Here is a 25703-nt window from a genome sequence, read left to right as displayed (position 1 = left end):
CAATCAAACTACTTATTTGAATCACCGCAGATTACCCCTCCCCTGCCCTGGAGGACTCATTGTTACTTGATCTAATTTTCATATGAGTCAATCTGGTCACCAGGCGCTGGTATATTCATCTCATCCCAGTCGTGGAAAAAAGGTTGTTGGCAAATTTGCATGTGGCCTCTCACGTTTTTCTTCTGAGCCGGACGCCAGATTTACATGAATTTCCATGTTTTCTGAGGTGGGGGATGACCTGACCTGTCCATGGCGGTGGCAGCTGGACTTTAGATGACTCTACCCTGATTCCTCACTTTGCAAAAAGCTTTAACAACTTATTAGCAAAACATAAGGACAGAGCTCTCATGTCCAAGTCTACAGTGAAAGAAGTAGAAGGACGTAGCAGCAAATCCAATGTTTACCAAAGAGTTTAGACATTTTTGTATCTGGTCAATCTTTTAACTAAAACCATCAAAGCCACCTGCAGCCTGTGTATTTTGTTGTTACACTTTTTACCTCCTTGTTTCCTTTTCCTCTCGCTCCGTCTTTCTGTTCCTCTGCCTCTGACTTAATAATTCATATTTCCTATGTACGTCCTTTATCTAATCTCAGGTCGTGAATCTCGGTTACCTCTCACAATCCAGGCTGAGGGCATGGGACCTAAACTCCGCCTCAACTACAACCTGTTGGACATGAAAAATGTTTTCATCGGTAGCAAAAACTGTTTTGAGGTGAGAAAGTTAAGGAAACGCTGCAGTTGCATTCCTCACATTTATTTATTTGTTTTTAAGTCAACTTGCTGTTACATTTGTAACCATATACGTTCTCGTGAATTAAGAAACAACCATTCGCTGATGTCACTGATGAGATCTTCAAAAGTCGCTCTCTAGCTTTGCATGGCACGCTGGTAAAGTGGTTAGCACTGCTTCCTAAAAATAAATGTTACAGATATTGTATTTACTTGATTAGTGTGGGACTCGAACAAGATAAACACGATTCAAGAGTTGAACGATCCTTGTTTTTGTCCAGGTACTGGTGTCCAACAAGGGGCTGATTGATGGCCCCTTCCAGCTGTCATGTCCCGACACCACTTTTGGCGATGTTTCTCCTTCAGTCCGAGGAAGGTGTCATTCCCTCTGGGGGCTGCCAGATTGTGGAGGTCACCTTCCATAGTCGCATCCTGGGAACCTTCTCTGAGGACTTGCAGCTGGCTGTCACAGGGCAGCCCAGACCACTTACCTTGACCTTCAGGTGAAGTTAGCCAGTGTTGTAACTCAGATCGTAATGGAACTTTCTGAATCATCTAAACAAGTGTACAAACTCATTTTGTGTCAGGGTAACTAGTAGAAATATCACTTTCCACCAAATGCACGATGCTCTTTAAGAATCCTTCAACTTGCTGTCAGTGTTTCTCATGCACACGTCTGTGTCCTCACTTCCAGGGGCTGCGTCGTAGGTCCCACATTCCACTTCAATGTCTCAGAGCTCAATTTTGGAGATGTGGCCTTTGGTGGGTATCAACTTTTTCCCTGTGTTCATTCATTTGCTTAATGAGATATATTATATTCTTCTCAACATGCAGAAAGAATTTTTTTCCAGCTCATCCTCCTTTGATTACTTTCTTCCACCTTTGCAATCTTTATTAAGTTTTCTCACATTTACTCTCTCTGCAGGTTTCCCACTTACAACGGTTTGCACCCTCTTCAATACCTCTCTGGTGCCGATGACCTTTGCCCTACGTGTCCTTGGAGATGGACTGGGATCGCCGAGTGTTAGTTGCTCCCAACAAGTATCTGAGATGTCCAGAAACAATTGGCGAAGCAGCGCTGCTAGAGACGTTCATGCACGGCCTGTGGAGTTCACCGTCAACCCTGCCGTCGGCTCTGTTCGGGCCTTGTCCGATGTCACCATTAAGGTAAGTTTAAAAAATTAGGAATAAGCTATTTAAATGTATATACATTGTTCTCTGTTTTATTTTTATAAGCTACGCACCCGTAAAGCTGTACCTGACCCAACACATGTGCTGCCATAGCTGTCAATGTGTTTCCATAACACAACTTCTTTGTGGGGCACTCAAGGGCAAGATTGTGCTGAGTCATTTCATTCCGAGATAGAGACATCATGCATTTTATGTGATTGAAAAAACCATCTCACAAAATACACACACATACAATTTTCCAAAAAAGTCAATTCAAGTTTATCTTAACCTTTAACAACAAACATGCTTTTGTTCACAGTGTTTTCAGTCTAAATGATGTCAGTTCATCCGTCCAACAAAACTGTAACATATATATTTTTCGGTTTAATCTGTAAAGTTCACCTAGCACTAGTAATAAAACACTGCATATTTAAAACATCCTGTGGTCTCATACTGTGTGTGTGTGTGTGTGTGTGTGTGTGTGTGTCTGTGTGTGTGTGTGTGTGTGTGTGTGTGTGTGTGTTATATTTGCAGGTGACGTTGTGCTCCAACACAGCCGGGAGCTACAGGCTGGCGCTGGTGGTGGATGTCGACGGTGTCGGGAAGGAGATCATGACTCTGCCCATCAATGCCAGGTCTGAAGTGCAAATCACAAATGATTTAATGTGCAAACACACATCAGTTGAAGTTAGTTGCACATTTAGATCATAAACACAGATTTTTGTCCTAAAGTGCCATAAAACTACTTGATCCTGATCTACTGAAAAACTGAATGAATACAAATGAACCACCCTCCCTCTGTTCTTGTAAGATCGCATATCATCTCCTCCCAGATGATAAATATGAAAATGTGTTCTGACATAAAATGTATTACAGCTGTGTCACAAGGTGCCATAAGGCAGCAGAGCTTTATCTTGATTCTTACAAACTCTCTTATCAGCCTTTCTTTGAAACTACACTAAGTTGTCTCCTGCAGTCACCTCTGTTGTGCTGCCGCTCATTCTCTGACAAGCTGTGAATGAAAGTCCACTGAACCTGCTCACAGGTGTCGACAAATCAGCCAAGTCCGTGTTAAATATTCAGAGCCTAATTTGCATGATAATACATTTGAATGTCACCTGCACCATCTCTCAGAACGGGGCGGTAATCTGACTTCCTCTAGGCAATCACCGTCATTGTAAATTTATGAAACAGTTCTAATTAATAGTCTGTCGTTTTGGCACGACGCCGTGCAATTACTGTTGTGATTCATAAATAAAGCTCTTTCTTCTCCCCTCTGTCGGCCGCCTCTCCCTCCGATGATAGATGTGTTGTGCCTGAGATTGTGCTGGAGACCCCGGTGTTGGACTTTCAGAGATGTTTCCTGAATTACTCCTATGAACAGCAAGTGCGGCTCAGCAACCCCAGCGCTCTGCCGGTCTGCTACGGGCTGCTCGACCAGGTGAGGTCACTGACGCTGTTGAAATAACGTGGTGTTTACAGGGGGAGATTAATAGAACAAGATCCGTCAAGGCCCAGTCATTCATATTTAATACAGTGGCTCATTTCCAGCATTTCAGTGCTGCAACATAAGGGAATGCTAACACTTTTTAAATATGTATTACAGTTCCTCAATACAATGTCTAAAAACAACTGGACCAGATTTATATACTTTTGTGTACTGATCCCAAATGTCTCCATCAATTAATCCTCAATTTTATTCAAGGTATCTTGATGTTTCATTTTGGCTTCATCTATTTCCATCATATCAGTTTTTTCCAGATAGCCTCAGACTGTTTGTATCGGCCACTCCTAGTGGATCAGGATTGAATTCGTTCATTATTCAAACTTTAATTCCGTAACCACTTCTGTGAACATGATTCTTGTCAGGTAGATTTTCATCTGTGATAGTGTTGAAGACAACAACTCCCATGATCCTGCTGATTTATGGCATCATCACACTAGCGCTTTTGTTATCGTTTTGATTAAGAGACACCTAGTGGCCAAAGTTACATATTGTATGTTTGAATATAATGTTTATTTTATATAAAGTCAGACATTTAGGGAAACACAAGAATAAGATGAAAAGATCGATATCACTCTTCTTTCTTTTATAAATAAACTACAGCCACTAGCGCGTTAGCTTAGCATAAGAACTGGTAAACTAGTAAAAGCACCCACCTGGCTGTGTCTAATCTAATCTAATCTAATCTAATTAAAAACACATTTGAGATCAAAAACATATAGCACAACTGTATTTTGCTTAATTTGATTTATGGCCCTAGTGGAGAGTTTTTAATCTGTATGCACAACAATAGATCTTAATTTCTACCTGTGAACTTTCTTCTATCAGGAATATGAGGAGAATCCATCACAGCTTTTTGGCAGTTCTCGACCCAGAGGAGTGATTTTCCCTCACACTTCCGAGATGGTTCCCGTGTTCCTGCTGACTAAGGCGGTTGGAAGGCTGCAGCACAGTCTACATATTGCAGTGTATGGCAGTGTTCATCCACCCCTGGTCAGTGTGTGTGTGCGTCTGTGTGTCTTTATGTGTGTCTCTATGTGTGTGCTCCCGGGTTATAGCGGTGCTTTTGTAGGTTAAACACATAGACTGTGTGTAAAGAGGGAAAACATGTCTCCACTTCCTCCTGTGAAGTGAGAATATCCCATATGGACACTGGCATCTTGTGCTTTGGCATCGATTGGAGCCACAGTCTTTGCAGTAGTGATCATGACGTGGACCTGTAGTATTGAGGTCAGCAAGTCACATGTCAATCTGGATGTTTCATCTCTTATAATTACAACAAACTTAACATGAACACTTAAAAAAGAATGAGCTAAGATGACAGGAGCCATGTTTGAGAAAAAATTATATAACGTATACTGATTATTTATTTTGATCCATGTCCCGTCTGCTAACAGGGCAGAGTTTATCTGTACTGCAGCCAGCTTCACTGAAGCTGTCATATCATCCATCTTCATATTCAGTCCAAGGTTGAATACAAGTATGTTCACTTATGAATACCAGCAGCAATATCAAACTCTATTAACCTGACTCTATTGTGTTCTATCCTAGGAGGTGGTCTTGTCGAGTATTGGACAGGGTCCAGTTGTTCATGTTCAAAACCCACAGCTGGACTTCGGCAAAATCCCAGTTCTGACAGACGTCACCAGGACCCTCCAACTGTCGAACCAGTCCCCTACTCCAGCCAACTTCAGGGCTCGTATGGTACAAACTTCTGCCAACACCGACTCACCTCACACCTCACATACTGAATGAATAGCATCAGGCTAAAAAGCATTTTCTACTGAAATCAGGATGAAAGAAGCAACTTCCCAGCCCGCATATCGAGTAGCAGAGTGTTACAGAGTCTAGGAGTATATGGGGATGAACTAAGAGCAGCATTACCTTCTTTCACGGGTCATTTGCGTTTCCATTCACCAACTGGATTTCTCATATAAACGTTATGTCTGTCTTCCCCTGCTCCTGTGACTAATTCATTTTCAGTGGAATTGGATATGTAATTAATCAGTTAATGGGTTCAATGCCTTGTTAGCTCTTGAAATAATTAGTTGCCTGTTCAATTCCAGCTCTATCCCCGGAGCGTAAAGGATTTTCCTTATAAACCGTTCAGACGGTGACATTTGATCAATTAACACTGACATAAATGTAAGAGGCGATCAAGATCTGGCAAACTAATCAAATAATTCTCAATCTTAACTGTCCTGCAGTTTGGGATGTTTAGGAAATTTAATGCACAAAATAGTTTTTTGATGTTTAAGCACAAGGTCAACCACAGCTCCACTGTTTTCCTCTCTTTCCTTTCACCTGACCCTCTCAACAATGAACATTTTTAACACAATCTCTTGTTTACAGTGTTACAGTCTTATAACGTGTTGCAAGATTGAATAGCTGAGTTCCACCTGTTTTCACTTATCATGCTGACTCAGTGTAAAAGAAGCTCTAAACTCTGCGGCAACGTGATATCTACAATTCATCATATTGAGTGTTTCCCTTTTCCTCCTGAAAGCCCTTCTCTCACAGCGCATCACCTTATCAGCGATGCCTGATATCCATCGGGAACAAACTTGTGACTGCAACCAATGCCTCAATACTTCCTACGCCGGCATAGACATGACTGTGCGCGCACAGAAATTCACACAAACACACACATACACAGGCAAACCCTGGTGTAACTGCAGTTGTGTGACCCTGTCCTCTCCTCTGAGGCAGCGTGGAGAAGGAGTTTCTCCTCTGCACTTTGAAGCATCAATCGATGCAGATTCTCCTGGAATTACATTACATCGAGCTCAATAGGCTGGCAGGGAGCCACAGAGTAGACTTGATGACAGAAGATCGCAGGGGTGCTGCGGAAAGGTTTCCACACTTCCTCTTTATCTCTGTGAAAAACTAACTTTGACTCCATCGCCAAAATGAGGCTTTTATTAATTATCTTCTCACAAATATCTTGACAAAATTCCAGCACCACAGTTTGCAGTTTGAGTAGAAAACCCTTCACCTAACACATAATTAGACTTTTAGTGTTATTGTCAGTTGTCAGATATGAAGACATATAGAGTGTTAGAAAACAAATTTAAAACAGAACATACATACAGGACGGGGATGCTGTTTTCTGAACTGATAAAAGGGATGCGTTTGAAATTCAGACAAAATGTTTGTCTGTTTTTGCCATCCACCAGAAACATCTGCCCTGTATTGCTCACATAACAATATATTGAATGAGTCATGCTGTATAATATTTGACAGAAACATTGGCTGCAGCATCAATGCAGGATTTATGCAGTGTGATGTTTTGCTGATAGTTGCAGAGCAAAGCCCAGAACCCGTCTGACTTTTGCTGCACACGAAAGCGATCAATTGTAATAAAGCTGTGGGATGCTGCAGATCTGATGTGATTATTGAGATTCTAGTCGTCCTGCGCCGCTCTCCAGGGAGTCGACCTCCTGCTCTCACGGCTCTTCAGACTCTACCCACCCCTTTAGCACGGTTGACCCTAGTATCGACCAACCCCAAGTTGGCTTCCACTGCCTCCTCCTGCCGATCATAAACGCTGAGAAAGTGATCCGCGACTCTCAAAGTCAACTGCTGGTCAAGTTGTTTGAGGCTTTTCACATAATTTGTTTCCTTGGACTTTCCTCAAACACAGATGTCGATCAAAATATTTATATTTCCCTAGTCCAGTATTAGTTTCAGTGAGACAACACAAATCCCAATTGCAGTGTTTGAGTGACGACATATTCGCCCACTGACCAGCAATCTATTGTGTTGTCCTACAGGCAGTGAAAGTGCCTCGGCTTCATTGCGTCTATAGGAAGCTTATTTTCCAAATCCCAATTAAATGTTTATGTTCTCGCCATCCATCAGCAGAGAAGCTGTACAGAACATTGATTGTGATCTCGATTGGTCAGATCCAGTACAGCGAGCACAGTGAAAGGCCATCTGCTCTGCGGAAAGACCGGAGAGGAACATTAGATTTAAACCTGTTTGTTCATTACGCTGGATTTTATTCAAATAAATGCAATCGAACAGTCCACCGAGCTGGGGAGTATGGAGCTTGTCCTGCCGCAGTCCCCTTTTAATGCTTATGTCAGGATGTAGATAGGAAACAATTATTTTTAAACTGTTCATTTATTACTGCTTTTGTACGTTTACTTTACTACAGCACATATATCATACTTTCCGTTATCATTATCACAGTAAGGAGATATTTAATCTTATGTTAGACAGGCAGGGAGCCACTGCTCTGCTCTTATCTCTACGCGCTTGTGCCGCACTGAGAGGTTGATGTGATTATGCAGCTACATGATATACACATCTATCTTTCCAGTTCCATCTGTAGCATAGGTCTCAATGGCCTGTGGAGAACAGTTAGAGGAGAGTGCCCCCACAAGGGAGATCTTTTCATGCATCACATTTCAGCCTTGGAAGTGGCTTCTGTAGGTGTTACTACGCCCATATCTCTGTTCTGCAGATCCACCCCTAGGCAGACATCCCATAGTAGCAACACTTTTCTGTTTTTGTTTCCTCAGAGCCGCGGAAAGTCCTTCTGGCGTGTGGAGCCCAGTGAAGGTGAAGTACCACCGAACAGCCAGCTGGAGCTTTGTGTAGTTGCACACCTGAAGGACACAATCGAGTTCCAGGACAGAATGGAAGTGTCCATCCAGCATGGTAGAACACTCAAGGTCCCACTGTCTGCCACAGGCACCGGCACCACCATTGTCAGTGACAAGCCTTTTGCCCCAATCCTTGACTTAGGGACATACTTCAGGTAAAATAAGTTTCAACCATGAGTCTAATTATGACTTAAAGCAACACTATGCAATTTGTATACCTTAAACTAGCAGGTTCAAAATAAGTTTGATGGTTGAGTGAGTGTGAACATGGAGAATGTTTTCAGACATGGCCCACATTCTGCCCAACAGGCTGCAGAGGGCGCTGCTGCTCACTAAAAGTTACATGGTGTTCCTTTAATATCAATGATGTAATGATTTAGAATTGAAAATGTTTACCTCACAACTTGCCTCATGTCCTTGGTGTCCTCTGTATTAGCCATGAGCCCTGCCAGTACCACTTCAAGCTGACCAACCAAGGCCAAAGGGTTCACCGGATGTACTGGGGGACTGATGGCAACCCGCCCCAGACCAAAACCCGCAGGTGGAACAACTTGTCTGGTCGACCCGTCCTGCCCCCCATCTCGGACCCCAAGAAGAAGGATGTCCAGAAGCGTGGATCTGTACTCTCCTGTCACAGAGACAAGCCAGTGTTCAGCCTCATGCCTTGTCGGCTGGAGCTTTTCCCAGGCTGCTCGGCTGATATGGTGCTGACAGGATCCTCAGACTCAAACAAGGTAACACAGTGTGCAGCTTGCAGGCCCAATTGAATAAACTGAAGTCGTTGCAGTGAATGTACAGCACGTGTGTTATTGTTTTTCAAGGTTGTACAGGAGCGTCTGCTGTGCAAAGCCATCGTGGGTCCGCAGGGCTCTTACGAGGTGCTCATGTCTGTAGATGTCACCTGTCGCTTTGTTGCTCCTGTGCTCGACTTCTCCTCAAAACAGCTGAACTTCTACATCGAGAAGGTGAGTCCAAGGATCACTTATTAATTAACATGAAGCATAATGACTGGTAGGTGTAGGTGCTGTAGCATGGTGTCTTTATATAACTGGATTAAACACAGAAGCAATGTGTGTCTATGTCTCACAGGTTCCAGGAAATGATATCAGACCTCTCTATGAGAAACTGGTCTTGAAGAACGTGTCGTCTCTGAACCTGTCCATGAAGCTCTCTCTTGTGGAGCCATTCTCTCTGTGTGACGCCCCCGGAGCACAGAGCTCAGCTTCCACTAGGGTACACACAATGCTCTTCTCTGTATTTGAGGAACAAAGATACAGATCACATATTTAAAGACCCACCAATCAGTTTTAGAGGGATTGTAACATATTACTTTAAAAATAGTAAGGAAGCCCTTTAGAAAATTCGCTAATGTTAATGTAAAGTTATATTTATTTTTATTGTAGATATGTTATTGAGTGAATATACATTTCTTAGAAAGGGAAAGAAAGATTGCAAATTGAAACAGGTTATTTAACAGGTGCAGTGATCTTGTTTATATTTTGATTTTTAACTCCATCTCCTTCTCTTTCCTTTCACGACTTTATATTAATTTTCTACCTCATTCAAATGCCCTTGCTTTTTAAGTCTGTGATATCTGAGGCATGAAAGTTTTATTGGAATCCACAATTGGAATCCACATTAAAAAGCCTGTGGCAGGCCAATAGGACCAGGTCCCGTGGCAGGATTACATTAAACGTCTCATTAAATAGTAGGAGGGTTTTTAAAAGGGTCGTGAACTTTTCCCTTGGTAGTCATCAGATAAAATCCTGATTTAATGATTCTTTTAATCGAGCGAGCAAGTCCACATCCACATTGTGTGGCCACTGATCTTAAATCCTGTTGATTTGTTAACCCACTGGTTTTAACTGTTGTCATGTCTTTGTCCAGTTCATGGCTTTAGGTGACGGGAAACAGGCTGACTTGTGGGTGTGCTTTCATCCAGATTGTCAAGATCGGGAGTCACGAGTCGTGGAGGAGGTAACAGTGATGCATCTTGTAAAATTGATCCATGCAATGCTTTGTTTTTCCTATTTCTTATTATATTCCCCTGAGAGCCAAATGACATATTGTATGCAGCAATTTCCAAAAATTCACCATTTCCCCCAGTTCCTTGAGGTGCAGTACGAGGGACACCCACAGAAGGATTTGGTGGCGCTGCACGCTGAAGTCCACTTCCCCAACCTGCACTTCTCCTCCACCACAGTGGACTTTGGCTGCGTGCTCAACCACTCAGAGACTAAAAGAACAATCACAATGACCAACTGCTCCAAGTTGCCTGTGTCCTACCGCTGGGCCTTCCAGGAGAACCAGAATCACCGCACCCTCAGGTGTGTAGACTGAAAAAATAAGTTTTCAATTGATTCATTATCAGGAGTAGTAAGTGGTGTAAAGCTGCATGCTGTATAACATACAATATTAGATTAGCGAAGAGGACATCTTCCCCTTGGATGTGGGTAGCTGTTCCTGGGTCAAAAAGCCATATAGAGAGGCTAAGGAAGAGAATATTCAAATAGATTGAGGTAAACATCCAAGTGATATCAAAGGACAATACAGACAGTGACTTATAAGTAGCGTGTATATACTGCTGGTTATGACCTGGCAAGTAGAGGGAATACTTGTTATTTAATTTGACCGATAGCTCACCCAGGACAAGTGATGCACCAGGACAGATTCATTGATGCCTCCGCTATGGCTGCAGGCATTATGTTTTCAGGATGTCCATCCATCTGTCTCTTGTGAACACAGTGTCTCGTGAGCGCCTCAAAGGAATTTCTTCTTTGCCACGTGAACACAAAGCTTTTTTTTTCAATGAATGTGTCAGAATTGTTATGTTGTCCAATGTTCAAGATTAGGGTGGATTCATTTATAGAGTTTTTTGGCCTCTTGAGCATGATATCTTACATCTGCCTTTCGGGAATTATTTCAAAATTGTTCCAGTTGTCACTTGAACTATAAGGTTAAAATAACAAAGTCAGGATAAGAAAACTGGAGAAACATGTATTTCTTTTAAGGTCTCTCCCTGAAGTGATGTGATTTTGTTTTCTATAATTTTATCCACGGAACATTTAAATTCTTTTATTACTTGCATGCACTGTAAAACATTAAGGCTTCTTAAGTTAAACAGCAGAACAAACACAAGATTTAGAGACAGGAACAGAATGAATCCCCAACTAATATTAAACTGTCTTTTGGGAGAAGTTAGTTCCGTAGTTACACATTAAAGTCTCTGAATCGAAAGCCTGGGAAGACAAATCTCCTGATTCTGTTCTCTGTTCTCCACAAAGAGTTACAGTACGCCTCTCTGCAGCCTTTGCTTCGACTCCCCCGCCCTTGAGATGGACTGTGAATACTATAGTAGTCTGCTTGTCCGTGGCCTTGAACCAACTACCTGCTACAGCTCCACAAGATTTATCGCCCTCCATCGTCTTTTCCTCCTCCCGCTCTCTTTCATCTATCTGCATTCTTCCGTTCTGCACCTCTCTTTCTCTTAATCTCAGGATTTTACATCACCTATTTATTTTTTTATTTTCCTCCCTCGGCTCCACTGCTTCTTCTGCTCTCTAACTAATCCTTCTCTCCTCTCCTCTCCTCTTACGTTGTGACCTTTCCTAACAATCTGTCTCACAGGCCATCTGGCTAATTAAATGGAGACCTCACTGTGCACACTCTCCCTCTCTTAAGTCTCTCTTTCTTGCTCACAGCACCTTCACTATCTTGCCATGTTAAGCTAATTACATCCCTATCAGTAATTACACCACTGCCTTTTTAGCAGAGGGATATTTTAATAGAGCGAACTCTGTCCTGTCTTCCTGTCCTAATGAGAGGAGAAGAAGACATCATCATCAACTCTCATCCTCGCTTCCCATTGTTCCTTTTTCCCTGACAATCTGCTGCAAGTGAGATGTTTGTGGCTCAGTGGGCTTTGATGAGTTTTACTGGGGCTGAACATTGGAAAACACAGCCACAGTCACACGAAGGAAAGAACAGATAAGACAGAGAGAGAGAGAGAGAGAGAGAGAGAGATAGAGAGAGAGAGAGAGGGAGAGAGAGAGAGAGAGAGAGAGAGAGAGAGAGAGAGAGAGAGAGAGAGAGATGAGAACGGCAGTGTACGCTATTTCTGTTTTGCGCTGAGCTCTTACAGAGTCATCATCTGCTGTCTCACCATCTGTTCCTCTGTCCGCACGAGTGGGTTTTAAACTATTTCTTAAGAGGACCCACATTTTTTAAAAGCCTCCTTCTTTTCCGCATGGGGCCAAATGTTTTCCATGGGTTTGGACAGACTCTTAACCATCAAAGGAAGACGTTGACCCACAGAATTTATTCACCCTCACTTCTCCCACTGCAACACCTACTAATTTATGATTCCAGAGGCCAGACCAGTTCATCCCTTATAATAACATTCATCACAGATTTGACCATACAACAGTGCCCCCTGCTGGCTGCGTCACCACAATTCACTCATGCTGACACACCAAAAGTGAAGTATTCTTGGGCAGACGACTGTTAGTACGCACTAGAATGTTGCTTTATATGTATGCACACAAACACACACACACACAACCCACACACACATACATTCACACACACTGGCAGTGAAGCGTAGCCAGCATTCTGGTGATTTGATATAGAACTTGACCAGTCCAGCTTTGAGATGGCTTCACTCACTAAATCTCCTTCATTCTCTTCCATGTTTATTCAGCACTTCGCTGCAATCTATCCTGACCTGTTTCCTGCTACTTGCCTATTAAAATTCCTCTTAATTATAGAACACTCTGTTTAATTAACTTGATGGATACACCCAATCTGATCCCAGAGGGAGGGCGAGAGTAGAACAGACAGAGAAAATGAGAGTCGGAGTTCTGTGGGGTAAAATAGTTCCTTCTGCACTTGGGTATTATAAAACTGTGTGTGTTAATGATGTATTGGAAATACAATAGGCTGTAATATAAATACATAACTTGGTTGCAAGGATTTCTATGTAGATACGTCATTCTGAAGCTTTTATCTGCCCATTTTCATGAAGCTGGAACAATTTCACATTTCTTGGAGTCGTTTTTACAATATCTTATATCTGTTAGTACAGGTTTTCTGTCATTGTACGAAAAAATAAATGAAAAACATCTATTCTATCATTCTTTCACTATCTTAGAGAGACAGAGATGCCAGAAGAAGAGAATGTGCCTGAAGATGGGAGAAGACATCCTCCTCCCTCTTTAGATCCCCTGAACCCCAGGACTGGTGTGGATGAGGTTTTTGACGTCTTGCCGTTGTACGGTCGCCTGCAGCCTGGAGACCAGCAGCTCGTGAATTTGTCTTTCTATGGCCACACACACATCAGCAGAGAGGTGACAGCCCTGTGCCATGTGGAGGAGGGGCCCACATATGAAATGAAACTCAGGGGAGAAGCGTCAGTAATCAGCTACAGCCTTGACTTCACCCACGTCAACTTGGGTGTGCAGGTACGTCCCATCCAAAGGCTCCTCTACCCTGAGTTCACCTCTGAGCTCTTGGGTTGCTCATGTCAGAGAAAAACTCTGTAGAGGTTTTATTTTACATTTCTTATTTTTGTGTTGATTTGCCTCCGCGTCGTCTTGTTATCCTGTTTTTTTCTCGTCCTTCTCCCGTTGCCATCTGTGTGCTCACCCATGTGTGACACATGATCTCTCAGACAAAACTAATGAGATTTCTTTCTTTGTGCAAAACCTCAGGGAACGATGCAAACTGGCATATTCAAACTGACACTCACACGCCTGAGGAGAGTGTTTGCAGTTTTGTTTGGGACTTTGCATGGCGAACACGTTTGCAGCATCACGGCCGTTTGTCCTTTTTGTTTTGACCAACGAAACAATCTCACTGTTCCCTGCTTTCACTTGTTTTTATTTTTTTATTCTATTATCAGAAAATCAAACGCTGAGCGACAAACTGTCAGAGAAGTGCAGATCAGATTTAAAGTCACAATAACTCTGCTGAGACTTTTAACCTCAATGTTTTCAAACTAAAAAGAGAGACGAGACAAATCACATTAACCTTGAATGTCACTGTGCAGTTTTTCCGCAGTTTGATCTGCACTTCCCTCTTTATGTATTCAGACCATCCACACCAGTTTATCATCTATATTCAAAACAAAGACATATTGATTTTTTATTTGGTTGAAATGAGCAATTCAGCAGAAGATTCTCTGACCTTCTGGTCGGTTCAGCTCTATTCTCTCCAGCTTTCTTTTCGCTCTTGCTTTCTCCTTCTCTTGTTCACTGATGTCTTGAAACTGTTGGTGTTTATTGACTTTGGGATTTGTGTCTCGGTTATTTCCTCCTTGAGTTGAGTTGTCACCTTTTTGTCATTGCTCGTGTTTTTGTGTATGGTTTCTAGTTATATTTTGAAACTCTTCTGGTCTGGTGTCAGGTCACTTCCCTTCCTCTTATTTCCTGCTTCCTGGATAACCTACACCCGAATGTGTCACACCCCTCTCCCCTCCCTTTAGCTTTGTGTGTACTTCCTGTTTATCAGCTCATCTTGTAACTTTGAGTACCCCTGCGTTCTAGCATCCTTACAGTTTACCTTCTATGTGTTTTTTCTTTTGGTTGTTAATATAGATACTTGACAGTTACCATAAACTATAAGTGCGTCACCTTCACTAGCCATTCACTCCACCTGAAAACACTGCGTGAAGGAGTTTCCCCTTCACGCAGGGGAAAGTCTGTCACATCTCAGTCTCCCTCTTTTCCTTCCAGCTTTTCGATCACGTCGGGGAAGGTGAGGTGACCCTGAGGAATACTGGCAAAGTGGGCTTCAGATTCAACATCACACACCCACAAAACCAGGAGGAGGCAGCAGCTCTGCGGAAGGCCTCAGAAGAGGAGGAGCAACAACAAGATGCAAAAGATAATGGAGAAAATGAAGAGCTGCAGATAGTCAGACCTGGTCAGCCCATGGTCGTCCCAGCCTCGGTAATTTCAGATGATCTTAATTTCAGATAGGAAGGGTTCAATCATTATGAATGCAGGGATTTGACCTGTGTGTGTGTTTGTGTGTGTCAGGGTCACATCGAGGCTGGTGCGGAGCAGCGCCTGCGTGTGCTCTACCTCCCCGGCACCCCGGAGGTTTTTGAGAAGCGGCTCCAGCTGAACGTGGCGTTCCTTCCAGCTCAGGACATCACTGTGACTGGAGAGGGAGTGTTCCCAAGGATCAGCCTGGACCTACCTCGAAACCTGTGTACGCAGAGACACACACTCCTACACACACACATGACTGTGTCCTCACCCAACAAGCTAAGGGGATTAGATTTTACAGCAATATGTCTTAAAGTGCATCTGCAACAGCCAACAAAAAGATAAATTGTATATTAGTTTCTTCTGTTTGCCCAAGTGCAATTATCATGTCAGGAGATGTTAAACCCTGTGAACAATGTCAGGAGTTCTTCTCTAAGCACGGGAATGGACAAACTTCGTCAAGCTAATAGATGTAAACACAAGGTGCTCACCACACAGTGTAATAGGTTATCGATTCACACAAGGAAAAAGAATCAGCTCCTGAACAGAGCTGTTTGTCTACAACAGAGTTTTAGTCCCAAGTGCTGCAGCTAATCCATGTTTCACCCAAAATGTGTCAGATGATGGAAAGACATAAATGAATGTAATTGAGGAAACAACATGACTTTTTTCCTTAGTCAATTTCACATTCACAAACATGGAGGATGCAGGGTTTATGACTTTTACTGCAGCCAGCCACTAGGGGGCGATACAGATGATTTGGCTTCGTTTTTAGTGGAACTATGATGTCGTCCATCTTCATCTACAGACTGTGATTTGACACTATGATTCTCTTGCAGCAAACGAGTGCTACAGTGACGTGGTGCAACAGGCCCGAACAACTGTGGAGCCAAATGGTGAAGGATCGACAGCAGAGGTCAGTCGCACACTGGTAATAAAATAAACAACAATTGAAGTAAAGCAGGGGAACAAGAGTGAGGCAATGAGGAAACAGAGTTTTATTCACCCCAAAAAATACAAAACTATATATAAACCAAGAATTGCGCAAAAAGGCGTATAAAAAAGATCAACAAAAGGTAACTATACTCAATATGACAAGTGAAGACTGTGTTAACTGACCCAAAAACTCTTGTACCAATGTGATAAGCATAAACTATCATTTCCACGTACATGGTTTTCCTACGGGAAAAGAAGGCAGTGCCACTACATCTCTTAAGTTGGTAACAAGCATCATTTGTAGGCCCTTCCCGGCGTCTTGTCGGGAAGGGCCTACAAAAGGGCCTACAAATGAACTTTCCAGGTGGACCTTTCTGGGTTGTTCTCTGTCAGGGGCTGGTTTCAGCACTGTCTCCCTTATTTCTGTTCTTTGTTTTTGACCCTTTATAGTTTTTATATTCTCATGTTTGGGCTCCTACTTCTTCAAAGGTTCTTCAAGCCTCAACATACTTTGTTGGACAGAAGACAGATATGTGGTCATGGTAACCTTCACTGGTTGTGAAAATGGTTGATGTGGGTGAAGGAGGATCCTGAATCTCTACCACAAAACGTCTTGATTATAAAATCCTGCCAGGTCTTTAAAGGAGCAGAATCTGTTGCAGCTGTTGGATTAAATCTGAATATCATACTTGAATATAACAACAACACTGAAATACAGTTATCATTTACTACATGTTAAAAACATATACAGACAATACTTTGAATCATTGTTCATTGTTCTTGTCAGACTGTTTATTGCTTCTCTAACTTCGATGTTTACCTTCTTCTGTTTCCCTCCTTAACTCTTGTCCAGTATGAAGAGCTGCTTCACCTGGAGGTCGACAGAGCGCTGGTCAAAGAAAACGCTCTCACCATGACGGCCAGCTTCCTGAAGCTCAGCTGCTCAGAGAGCTCCTTTCGGAAGTGTGACAAACTTAGCAAGTAGGAACACACATACACACAGGCGCACACGCACACGGGTTTAACAGATGGTCCATTGGGTGGACTGGGTGAGAACAGTGTGAAACTGTGTTATTGATTTCAAAGGCACTTGGTTAATGAGAGATATCTGGATTGTTTTTACTCTGTGGTGCTTGTAGATTGGTGGAAGTCCTTGTGTGACTCACGGCACAATGTGTGATCCGCTGCTCCACAAACGTAAACTGCCAATAATATTCAGTAAATTTGTCAGGTTGAAGTTCAAGGCTACAACAGATAAACTGAATAGACATACAAGAAAAATCATCAAACATCATTTAAAGGAACAAACTAAACAAGACATTTTTACAGCATAGTTTATTTATCTCCAAATATAAAAAAAAAACTAGTTTGTAAATTACTGCAAATATAAAAATTAAATACTAAAACACAAAGGTTGGCTACTATCAAGTAACTTTTCAAAATACTTTTATTTAATCCAGATAATTTTGCTTGAAAAGATCTTTGCAGTATTTCTTGAGCAAACCCCCAAGATTTTAAAGGAAGTAAAAATAAATCCATGGATCTGCTCCAAAAGAATGGAAACATAACTTAACACAACCTGATCATCTCTCCACTCCCCCAGGTTCCTGCTGCCAGAGTACGTTCTGGACTTTGGTCACGTGATTCCCAGGACAGTCCTCCTCCACACTGTGAATGTCACCAACTCTGGATCAGTACCTGTGTCGTTCCAGGCCAATCACAGACCGCTCGCCGACACAGGTAACACAACACGCGTCTGAATGTCTCGCAGCATTTTCAGTTCTCTGTCTCTGTTTGTTATTGTATGTGATATCTGAATATGAATGTATCACAATAATGCAGAATGTGTGACTGGTATTTAAGATGTTGCATTTCTGCAGAGCACACTAGTTTAAAAATGAGTTCTATTTAAGTTTTCTGTCTCCTACTCCTTTCATGTTAACTTGTGTATGGTCACATTTGTATTTTTCTTGCAACTCTTCCCCAACGAGTTCTGATTGTGTTGTTGCTCCTCAGGTTTCAGTGCTGAGTTGGACCGGGTGAAGAATCTGCCCTGTGCGGAGACTCGGAGCTTCACAGTTAAATTTGATCCTCAAGGAGCCAATCAGCAGCTGGGATACATCAGGGTTGTCATGCCGTTACAGGTACACACGACAACCTTACACAGACATGTCCAATACATGTGCATGTATTTATAAATAACCCTCTCTCCATTTATAGTCAGTGTGATTGTGACGTTGTTCTTAATGTGTTATTTTTGGTTTTACAGGTTGCAGGAGGTCCGATGGTGCAGGTGTGGCTGAGCGCAGTGGTGAACGTGCCGGCAGTTACTGTTTCCACGGATTCACTCCAGTTCGACTCTGTACAGTGTGGAATGTGTCAGGTAACAGGGAATCATACAACATGCTAAATTTGAAGAGTTTCACACATGCAGGTTTATTTTTCTTTGTGTTACCAACGTGCAGTTGAAAAGTACAAATCCTGTACAGAGCTCAAAAGTACTGAGTATATTCAGGGCTCACTAATGAGGATCATTAATGAGAGACCAGTATGCTGCCTGCTGTGGTGACATCTTGCGCTTGTTCCCTGTAAAAGCAGGTTAAGTTAATTATTTCCAAGGACTTTTCTTACAAAGTTCAAACACAGGAAGAGCTGAAGCTTTGTTGTGGTTATAAATAATGAGGTCAAACTATAATGAATGATTTCCTGCTGAAGTAGCAAGAAGGCCTAGTTTTGTATCCTGAAACAACTAAAAATCTATTTGCTGGACTGAGAGGGAACTGGGGCTGTGGTTAAAAACCTCCTGAATGCAATGTTATACAACTTTCAGATCAAGATAATACAGCTGGTTAATCGTGAGTCCGTGCCCTGCGACTGGAGCCTGGCTGAGCACGTGAAGCCTTTTCCAAAGGTAAAGTAACAAGTCACGATAACATAAACGTTTTTATTCTGTTTTTCTGTAGAATAAAAGTTTTCATATCAGAGCAAAGACAGATTATATCTTTTCAAGACTCATTTTGGCTTTTTCTTGTCAGCCAACTGATAAATCGCTCTTATACAAATATAAAATCCTCGGAGTGACACTCTCGTACCTCTGTTCTTTCTTCCACTCAGGTTGACAAGTTCCTGCCTCTTCATCTGCGTAAGAAAGTCCGGCAGGCGCAGCGATCCCCTCCGCCGGTGTTTACGATGATTCCCTCCTCCTGCGTGCTGGCCCCTGGTGAACAAGTCAACGTCCACGTACGGTTCAGTCCTACTGAAGGGGTAAGCAGCCTGGATCCATTTTAGAGTTCTGTTCAATGTGCAGCAGAGTTTTACAAAATAAAGGCACTGACCTTCTGTATATGTCTGTGCAGCATGCGTACCACCGGCAGCTCATGGTCCGCGTGGCTGACAACACGGAGCCGGTGATCATTACTGCCCAGGGTCAGGGTGAGGAGCCACAGCTTGAGTTCGGCCCGTCGGTGCTGGAGCTGGGACCTTGCCTGCCTTCGTCCACTGACGTAGAGTCTGAGGTCATCGTCAGAAACCCCTGCTCGTTTCCCATTGAGTTCTACTCTCTGGACTTCGACACACAGTATCTGGAGGAAGAGAAGGTAAACGTGGGGAAAGGGGGCAAAAGTAAAAAGTCTGTTAATATTTCTTTCCAGTTGCAACTCAAACATTAGCCACAATTTTTACCTGTCACTTTTTCATTCCCTCTTGGAGACAAGATGAGCTGCAATATTTACCGAACACTCCCTTTTCTCCTCGAGTGGCCCCTCGTATAATCATCAACTTTTTCTTTGCTCTCAATCTCTCTTTCTGTGTTCTGCCCTCCTGGTGCATCTCTCCCCTCTCCTGTCCTCTCTTACGTCATCAAACTCAGATCCTGCGTCTGATGCAAGGTTACGATGAGAACAACATATTGCTGCTGCCCCCCAGAGTCCCTGGAGAAAGTCTTCCCAGAGAACTGCTCGACTACTACAAGGAACATTGCTCCCAGCTGAAAGAAGATGGTAGATTCATCGACAAGCATTGAAATCATACACTTGCATATTCAATCATTGCATGATCTAATCTAACCTGATCTACCTGAAGGCAGGTTTCTTTAATTATTTGTATTTTGTGCATTCGATCATTTCAGAGATGACCACAGAGGAAAGCAGTGGGAAAGTGGGAGAGCTCGAAACGAACTCAGTCTCCAGAGCGATCGCCCGCCACATGCGTGAAAACCTTCCACCGGAGAATCTGGCTGCACGCGACTGCATAGGCATTTCGATTATTGTGTATGGAGCTCCACAGACAGGTGAAAACAACAGATATCCTACAGGGAAAATTTAAATTAAGACATAAACACACAAACTGCTGTCGTCAGTTAAGTGGATATGCATGAGTCTGAATATCAAAGTTGTCTGTATATCCTGTTTTTTCCAGGTGGGAGCAGCACAGCCGCCGCTCTGGCTCGTCACTATGGAGCTGCATGTGTCAGTGTTGATGCAGTGGTTACAGATGTGCTGACTCATGGCACCTCACCTGTTGGCTTGATGGCAAGACAACTCTATGACTTCGCTGCTGCCGAGTACGCTAGGAAAGAGGCTGGTACGTATAATGTACTGTGAAATTCCGGGAGTTGCTGAAGACTTGAAGTCAGAAGTTTGCAGAAGGTAAAAATAAATGTATCCCCCTTCCAGCTCAGAAAACAGATGGAACCAAAGAACCAGAACCTGCAGAACATGATGAAGCCTCAGACCCAAGTAAAGATTCACCTCCGGCTTTACTGCAACTTGTTCCAAAAGCAAATGAGGAAGGCTGCAGTAGAAACGGCAACAAGAAAACTCAGGAGACTGAAAAACCATACGATTCCCTCTGCCTGGTAAGGTTTATTACTTTATTGATTTGTTACATATATAAATTGAATGTACGGAACAAATCTCTATCTCTAATATTATTAATAAAATGAAATGTAAATAACCACCTCCTTATGGTAACTCAGGGTGGAGATATGACCACACTCAGGAGTCTCTTACCTGATCATCTACTGGTTGATATCCTGGTGGAGAGACTTCAGGTAAGACATGTCCCTAAGACGGCAGCAGCAGTTTACACATTATATTCTTGTAGAACATTGTGTTGCACATCAGAAAAAAGCTACAAAATAGAGCGTCAAGGGCCTTGTGTCACAGTATCTTACTTATTGTGTAGTACAGCTAAGAACCACTCGAAAGCAACAGAAATCAATTTTACAGAGATTTCACTGTGTCTCCTGTTTCCTCTCTTGTCTGGTCCTTGCTGTTTGTGTTGCTGTGATAACAGTCAAAAGACTGCCACCGCGGGGTCGTGATCGACGGCCTGGAGTCTGTGTTCTCTCAATCTGTGGCTAGCACGCTGCAGGTCGTCCTCAAGGCCTTGAAAAACATTAAACACATCTACGTGGTCAATTTGTTCGACTCCTTTGTTGCCAGGACGGCACGGGACAGAGCGCAGAGAGAAGCTGAAGGTAAAAAAACAACATGCACCCGAACACAAGTTGGTCAGATTCTTATTTCTATTCAAAAAGGTTTATGACACCATATGTGCATCTGTCTGTGTGGCTCCTTCAGAGGCTCTGCAGAAGGAGAAAGAGGAGAGGGAGGAGCAGTGGTTTCTGGAGCTGGATGAGGAGGAGTATGACGCTCTGCCAGAGGAGCAGAGAGAATTTCTTAAACAGCAACAAAAAGACAGAGTCCAACGGCAGAAACTCAGGTACTGGAAGATGCACAGACAACTGCTTATTCTAATCCTAAAGTGATCCCACCATGTACAGTATTTGATTTGATTTAACTGAATATTTTCAACCATTAAAAAAAGTGTGTGTTCTTATGTGTGTCTATCTGTCTCTAAGGGAGTTGGAGCAAATTGCGAAAGAGGAGGAAGAAAGGATGCAGCAGGAGGAGTTGAACAGGCTGAAAGAAGAAGAGTTGAAGAAGAAGGGAAAAAAGGGTGGAAAGAAAGATACTAAAGACAGTTCGAGCAGGAAGAGCGCAATGGAAGGAAAGCCGGTAAATAAAAACACACAAATACACAATAAGTCGGTCTCACAATCAGTGACCGTGGAATTGATTTGTTTCATTTCCTCTCCAGACCGTGGATTCAACAAATAAACGGATCTTATCTACCTCCAACAACTTTAAAGAATTAAATGAAGGTACAAGATACATTTCAGTTCTTTTTTATGTGAAACCAGAAACCGAATTGTTTTAAACACCTTGGCAAGCGAAAACTTTGAATCATATATAAAAATGATAGTGTATAGACTGTAATCTGATTACTCAGTGGATGATGACACATGTTTCTCTTGCCTTCAGGTTCTCAAAACAAAGAGGCCGATGAGTCACAAAAGCAGATGGAAGAAAACAAACAGTTACATGCAGATCCTACCACAGATAAGACGGAGATAGAAGAGGTAGGTTTAAAGACAGTGGCACATTAAAGGACTTCTTTATATGTTATTCTGCTTAGTGAACAATGAAACTTGTGTTTGGATCTCAGACTGCGGAAACTGCAGAGATGAAGACGCTGAGAGAAGAAAGAGATGTGACGAAAACCAAAAAGAGTGGAGAAGGGTCAGGGAGGAAGGGTCCATCTGCTGGAAAGGAGGTCTGTGCATTCATGACTGTGGGCTTTCTCTCAAATGTAAACACACTAAAGCTCTTTGCCAAACAGTGATATTTATAACCTTTTGTATTTTTCTTCTCCAGTCAACAGCTGCACAGGATGCATCTAAAGTATCAAGTGAGAAACATGGTAATGCAGAACATGCGTAGAAACTAGGACACACTATATGAATACACACTGTTTACGTTCATGAACAAGTAGTAAAACTCTTCTTCTAACTCAGCCTATCAAGGTAAAGAGGGGGGTCACTCACCCAAGAAGACAGAAGAAGCGAAGGGATTACCTGGAGAGACGCCTCAAACTGAAGACGTGGAGGGAGACACGGTGGGTTCGATAAACTGTCAACACTTTTCAGTTTTAGTTTTAAAGTGATTATTTTTCAGATTTTCAAACCTATATTATATATGATATTATTACACAGTGTTACAATCACACACCTACACCCAGACTCTATATCCTTCTTTGTGTTGTTCTTTGCTGCCCTCTCCAGACTGTGGTGTCTGAGCTGCAGTCTCAGTTCCTTGCCTATGAGCAGAGTCAAGTGCAGGTGGAGCACATCCTGAAGCACTGGGACCGGGCCAGGGTCTTGTTGCTGGTCGCGCTTGCCAGTGAAGCTCCACCAGTGCCAGAGGATCCCCCGGCTGACAAACAGGTTAGTGCAGTGATTCACAAAAACACCAAGAAAACTTCTTTTCACTGATGGTGTGGTTGTCGTCAATTAATCTGTATCCCTCCAAAAAATGATGAGTAACTTTTAGAAACTTAAATGTTTACCTGGACTCACGGATGAACTTATCAGAACTTGGTAGCCAAAGTTCGAGCTCCCTGTGACCTCACAAAACACTTTGTTCATGTGAACTCAACATTTCAGGAAAACCCTGAGGGAATTTTTTCAAATTTGGTTCAAACCTTCACTTGGACGTTAAGAGGAACTGATTATCAAAGGTCAATGTCACTGAGCTCATGTTCTTGTGAACTTGATATATCATGATTAGATTTTGGAGGTCAAGGTTCAAGGTCACAGTGGGCTCTTTATCATAATATCTCAAGTCTCGCCCCTACATACAAAGCTATGTAAATTTTACTACTTCCATTAATTGCTAGTACAATATTACTCATTGATCATTTCGCTGTGTCCAAAGAGTCCTTTTGGCAAAAAGAGCAAGAAAGCCGGCGGCAAGACGATGTCTCCGATGCTTACGACGGCAGATGCAGAAAAGGAAGGAGACAAGTTGCCTCCTCCGGTCATCATCCCTCACATTGTGCTCAACGTCACGGAGAAGGACCATCCCAGTCCTTCAAAGCTGCTCAGAGGCAGCAGCCTGCCTCCACTGGATGAGGTCGGTTTTAACACTTATTTTTATCTCTTAGAGTAGTTGTTTTTTGTTTGTAAATCTATCGTCCTTCCCTAAACTGTTTCCTTCTCTCCTTTGGTGTCCTCAGGTGTTGGATCATTTGGGGCTGGGACCCAGCAGCCCCCCCCTCCCGCCTCCCGTCACCTTCTCGGTTGTTCCTTTCCCCCAAAACAGGGAGCAAACAAACGGTCGATTCAGCCGTGAGCCTTTCACCTTCCTAGTTACTTCAGGGCCGGACAAACATGCTGAAGAGACCAGAGAGTCAGAGGATGATTCTATAAAGGTAAAGACAATGTCATACACGGAATCAATATGAAAGGATGGTGACTTTTGCGCATATCACTGTAATAGTCATTTAGTTTAACAATTAAAGAATTATATCAATTATAAATCAACAGGACAAACAGATTGGAACATAATGAACATTTTAGAAGTCAAAGTTGTGTATTTGTGTGTTTGTGCCAAATAAAGGAAGAGCCAACTGTGTCTAAACCTCGCCGCAAGGGCAGCGGAAAGGAGATCCCAGTATCAAAGGAGAAGGATAAAAAAAGCAGAGAGAGTCACAGGAGCAAGAGCCGAACCACAACCAAGAAAAAACCAAGTCTACCGACCCGCTCGCCTACGCTCAATGACACCACGGCTGAGGCCAATGAACCAGACCATCACCAAGAAATCTTAGAGCTGAAACGCAATCAGAGGTATGGAGACACACACATCACTGCGAAACATTGGGTTTTTGAACTTGCTTCTTGCTAGTCATTGCATCCTTTTGTGCAGCCTGACAACGTTTCGCTGGGTCGTACCAGCCAACGGGGAAGTGCTTCTGAAGATCTGGTTCTACTCCGAGTCCCTGGGGAAGTTTGAACAGACCTTTCACTTTGAGCTCCTGGGATCCCAGAGACAATACCAGCTCCCCTGCAGAGGAATTAGCATGTTTCCCTCCATCTGCACAGATTACACGTCAGTCAACACACTCTAACCGAACTTAATGACAAACACTGAAATAACTTTGACTGAAAAAATGGAGGACTTAAAATGATCATTTGTGTTTTCCCCAGGACTCTGTTTGCTCTCAGTAATAAGGTGCCACAAATGAAAGAAGGCCTCCAGAAGAGCTATGTTGTCAAACCTGGATATTTTGAGTTTGGGCCACTGCTTTGTAGCAAGACTAGAGACAGGTGAGAGACAGAGTGAGGCCAAACAGAGGCTGTGTGTGCTTGGTTGGTTCTTTGCTTTTGTATTTACAGCTTTACATGTCTGCATTTGTGTAGATTCAAGGATGACAGGTACCCAGAGAACACACAGAGGTTGGTGATTCATAACAACTCAGGTCTGGAGTCTGAGGTCGAGTTCCAGTTTCAACATGACACAAAGGCCATTACGTTTCTGCTGGACCCTCCAACCATGACTCTCCAACCAGACGAGAAAAAGGTACCATTTGATCCGTCTACAATCGCCAATCGACCGAATACCATGATGTAATGACACTAAAACCTGTGAATATTCTGCTGACCTGTTAGGAGTTGACAGTGTGGGCCTACCCGACGAAGGTGGCACAGATGAATGACAGTGTCATCTGCTGTATCAAAGACAATCCAGAGCCTTTCACTATCAACTTCTCGTGTTGCGGCGTCCAACCAGAGCTGGAGCTGGATAGCAGACACATGCACTTTGACAGAGTTCTGCTGCACAGGTACCGACGTTTGTCAAACTAATTCAGGAAATGCAAATTGAAAAAAGGAATGTTTTTCGTCAATGACTTGATAGGTGATT

General features: G+C 42.9%; 1 protein-coding gene across 1 annotated transcript in view; it reads left to right on the top strand.

The window, feature by feature from the left end:
* The window catches only part of hydin (HYDIN axonemal central pair apparatus protein), a 56353-nt gene that overhangs the window by 13282 nt on the left and 17368 nt on the right, over positions 1 to 25703 (top strand). Inside the window, 47 exon segments of the mRNA XM_053426366.1 lie at positions 595 to 713; positions 1012 to 1079; positions 1081 to 1233; positions 1425 to 1492; positions 1656 to 1897; positions 2435 to 2535; positions 3206 to 3341; positions 4233 to 4397; positions 4956 to 5108; positions 7931 to 8169; positions 8451 to 8748; positions 8836 to 8979; positions 9104 to 9247; positions 9902 to 9991; positions 10121 to 10341; positions 13164 to 13473; positions 14746 to 14961; positions 15052 to 15226; positions 15843 to 15919; positions 16793 to 16920; positions 17543 to 17679; positions 17956 to 18083; positions 18209 to 18322; positions 18770 to 18850; positions 19054 to 19203; positions 19296 to 19535; positions 19808 to 19937; positions 20066 to 20227; positions 20356 to 20520; positions 20613 to 20794; positions 20915 to 20989; positions 21235 to 21418; positions 21522 to 21663; positions 21803 to 21959; positions 22042 to 22105; positions 22266 to 22363; positions 22450 to 22557; positions 22659 to 22692; positions 22799 to 22899; positions 23066 to 23227; positions 23718 to 23915; positions 24019 to 24191; positions 24362 to 24628; positions 24708 to 24890; positions 24989 to 25108; positions 25202 to 25361; positions 25451 to 25623. Of these exon segments, the coding sequence (XP_053282341.1) occupies positions 595 to 713; positions 1012 to 1079; positions 1081 to 1233; positions 1425 to 1492; positions 1656 to 1897; positions 2435 to 2535; positions 3206 to 3341; positions 4233 to 4397; positions 4956 to 5108; positions 7931 to 8169; positions 8451 to 8748; positions 8836 to 8979; positions 9104 to 9247; positions 9902 to 9991; positions 10121 to 10341; positions 13164 to 13473; positions 14746 to 14961; positions 15052 to 15226; positions 15843 to 15919; positions 16793 to 16920; positions 17543 to 17679; positions 17956 to 18083; positions 18209 to 18322; positions 18770 to 18850; positions 19054 to 19203; positions 19296 to 19535; positions 19808 to 19937; positions 20066 to 20227; positions 20356 to 20520; positions 20613 to 20794; positions 20915 to 20989; positions 21235 to 21418; positions 21522 to 21663; positions 21803 to 21959; positions 22042 to 22105; positions 22266 to 22363; positions 22450 to 22557; positions 22659 to 22692; positions 22799 to 22899; positions 23066 to 23227; positions 23718 to 23915; positions 24019 to 24191; positions 24362 to 24628; positions 24708 to 24890; positions 24989 to 25108; positions 25202 to 25361; positions 25451 to 25623 (7135 nt within the window).

Source organism: Pleuronectes platessa, chromosome 7 (genome assembly GCF_947347685.1).
Source record: "Pleuronectes platessa chromosome 7, fPlePla1.1, whole genome shotgun sequence".
In the NCBI taxonomy this organism is placed as follows: domain Eukaryota; kingdom Metazoa; phylum Chordata; class Actinopteri; order Pleuronectiformes; family Pleuronectidae; genus Pleuronectes; species Pleuronectes platessa.
The sequence above is the reverse complement of the archived record's forward strand: the minus strand, read 5'-3'. Positions and strand labels throughout refer to the sequence as shown.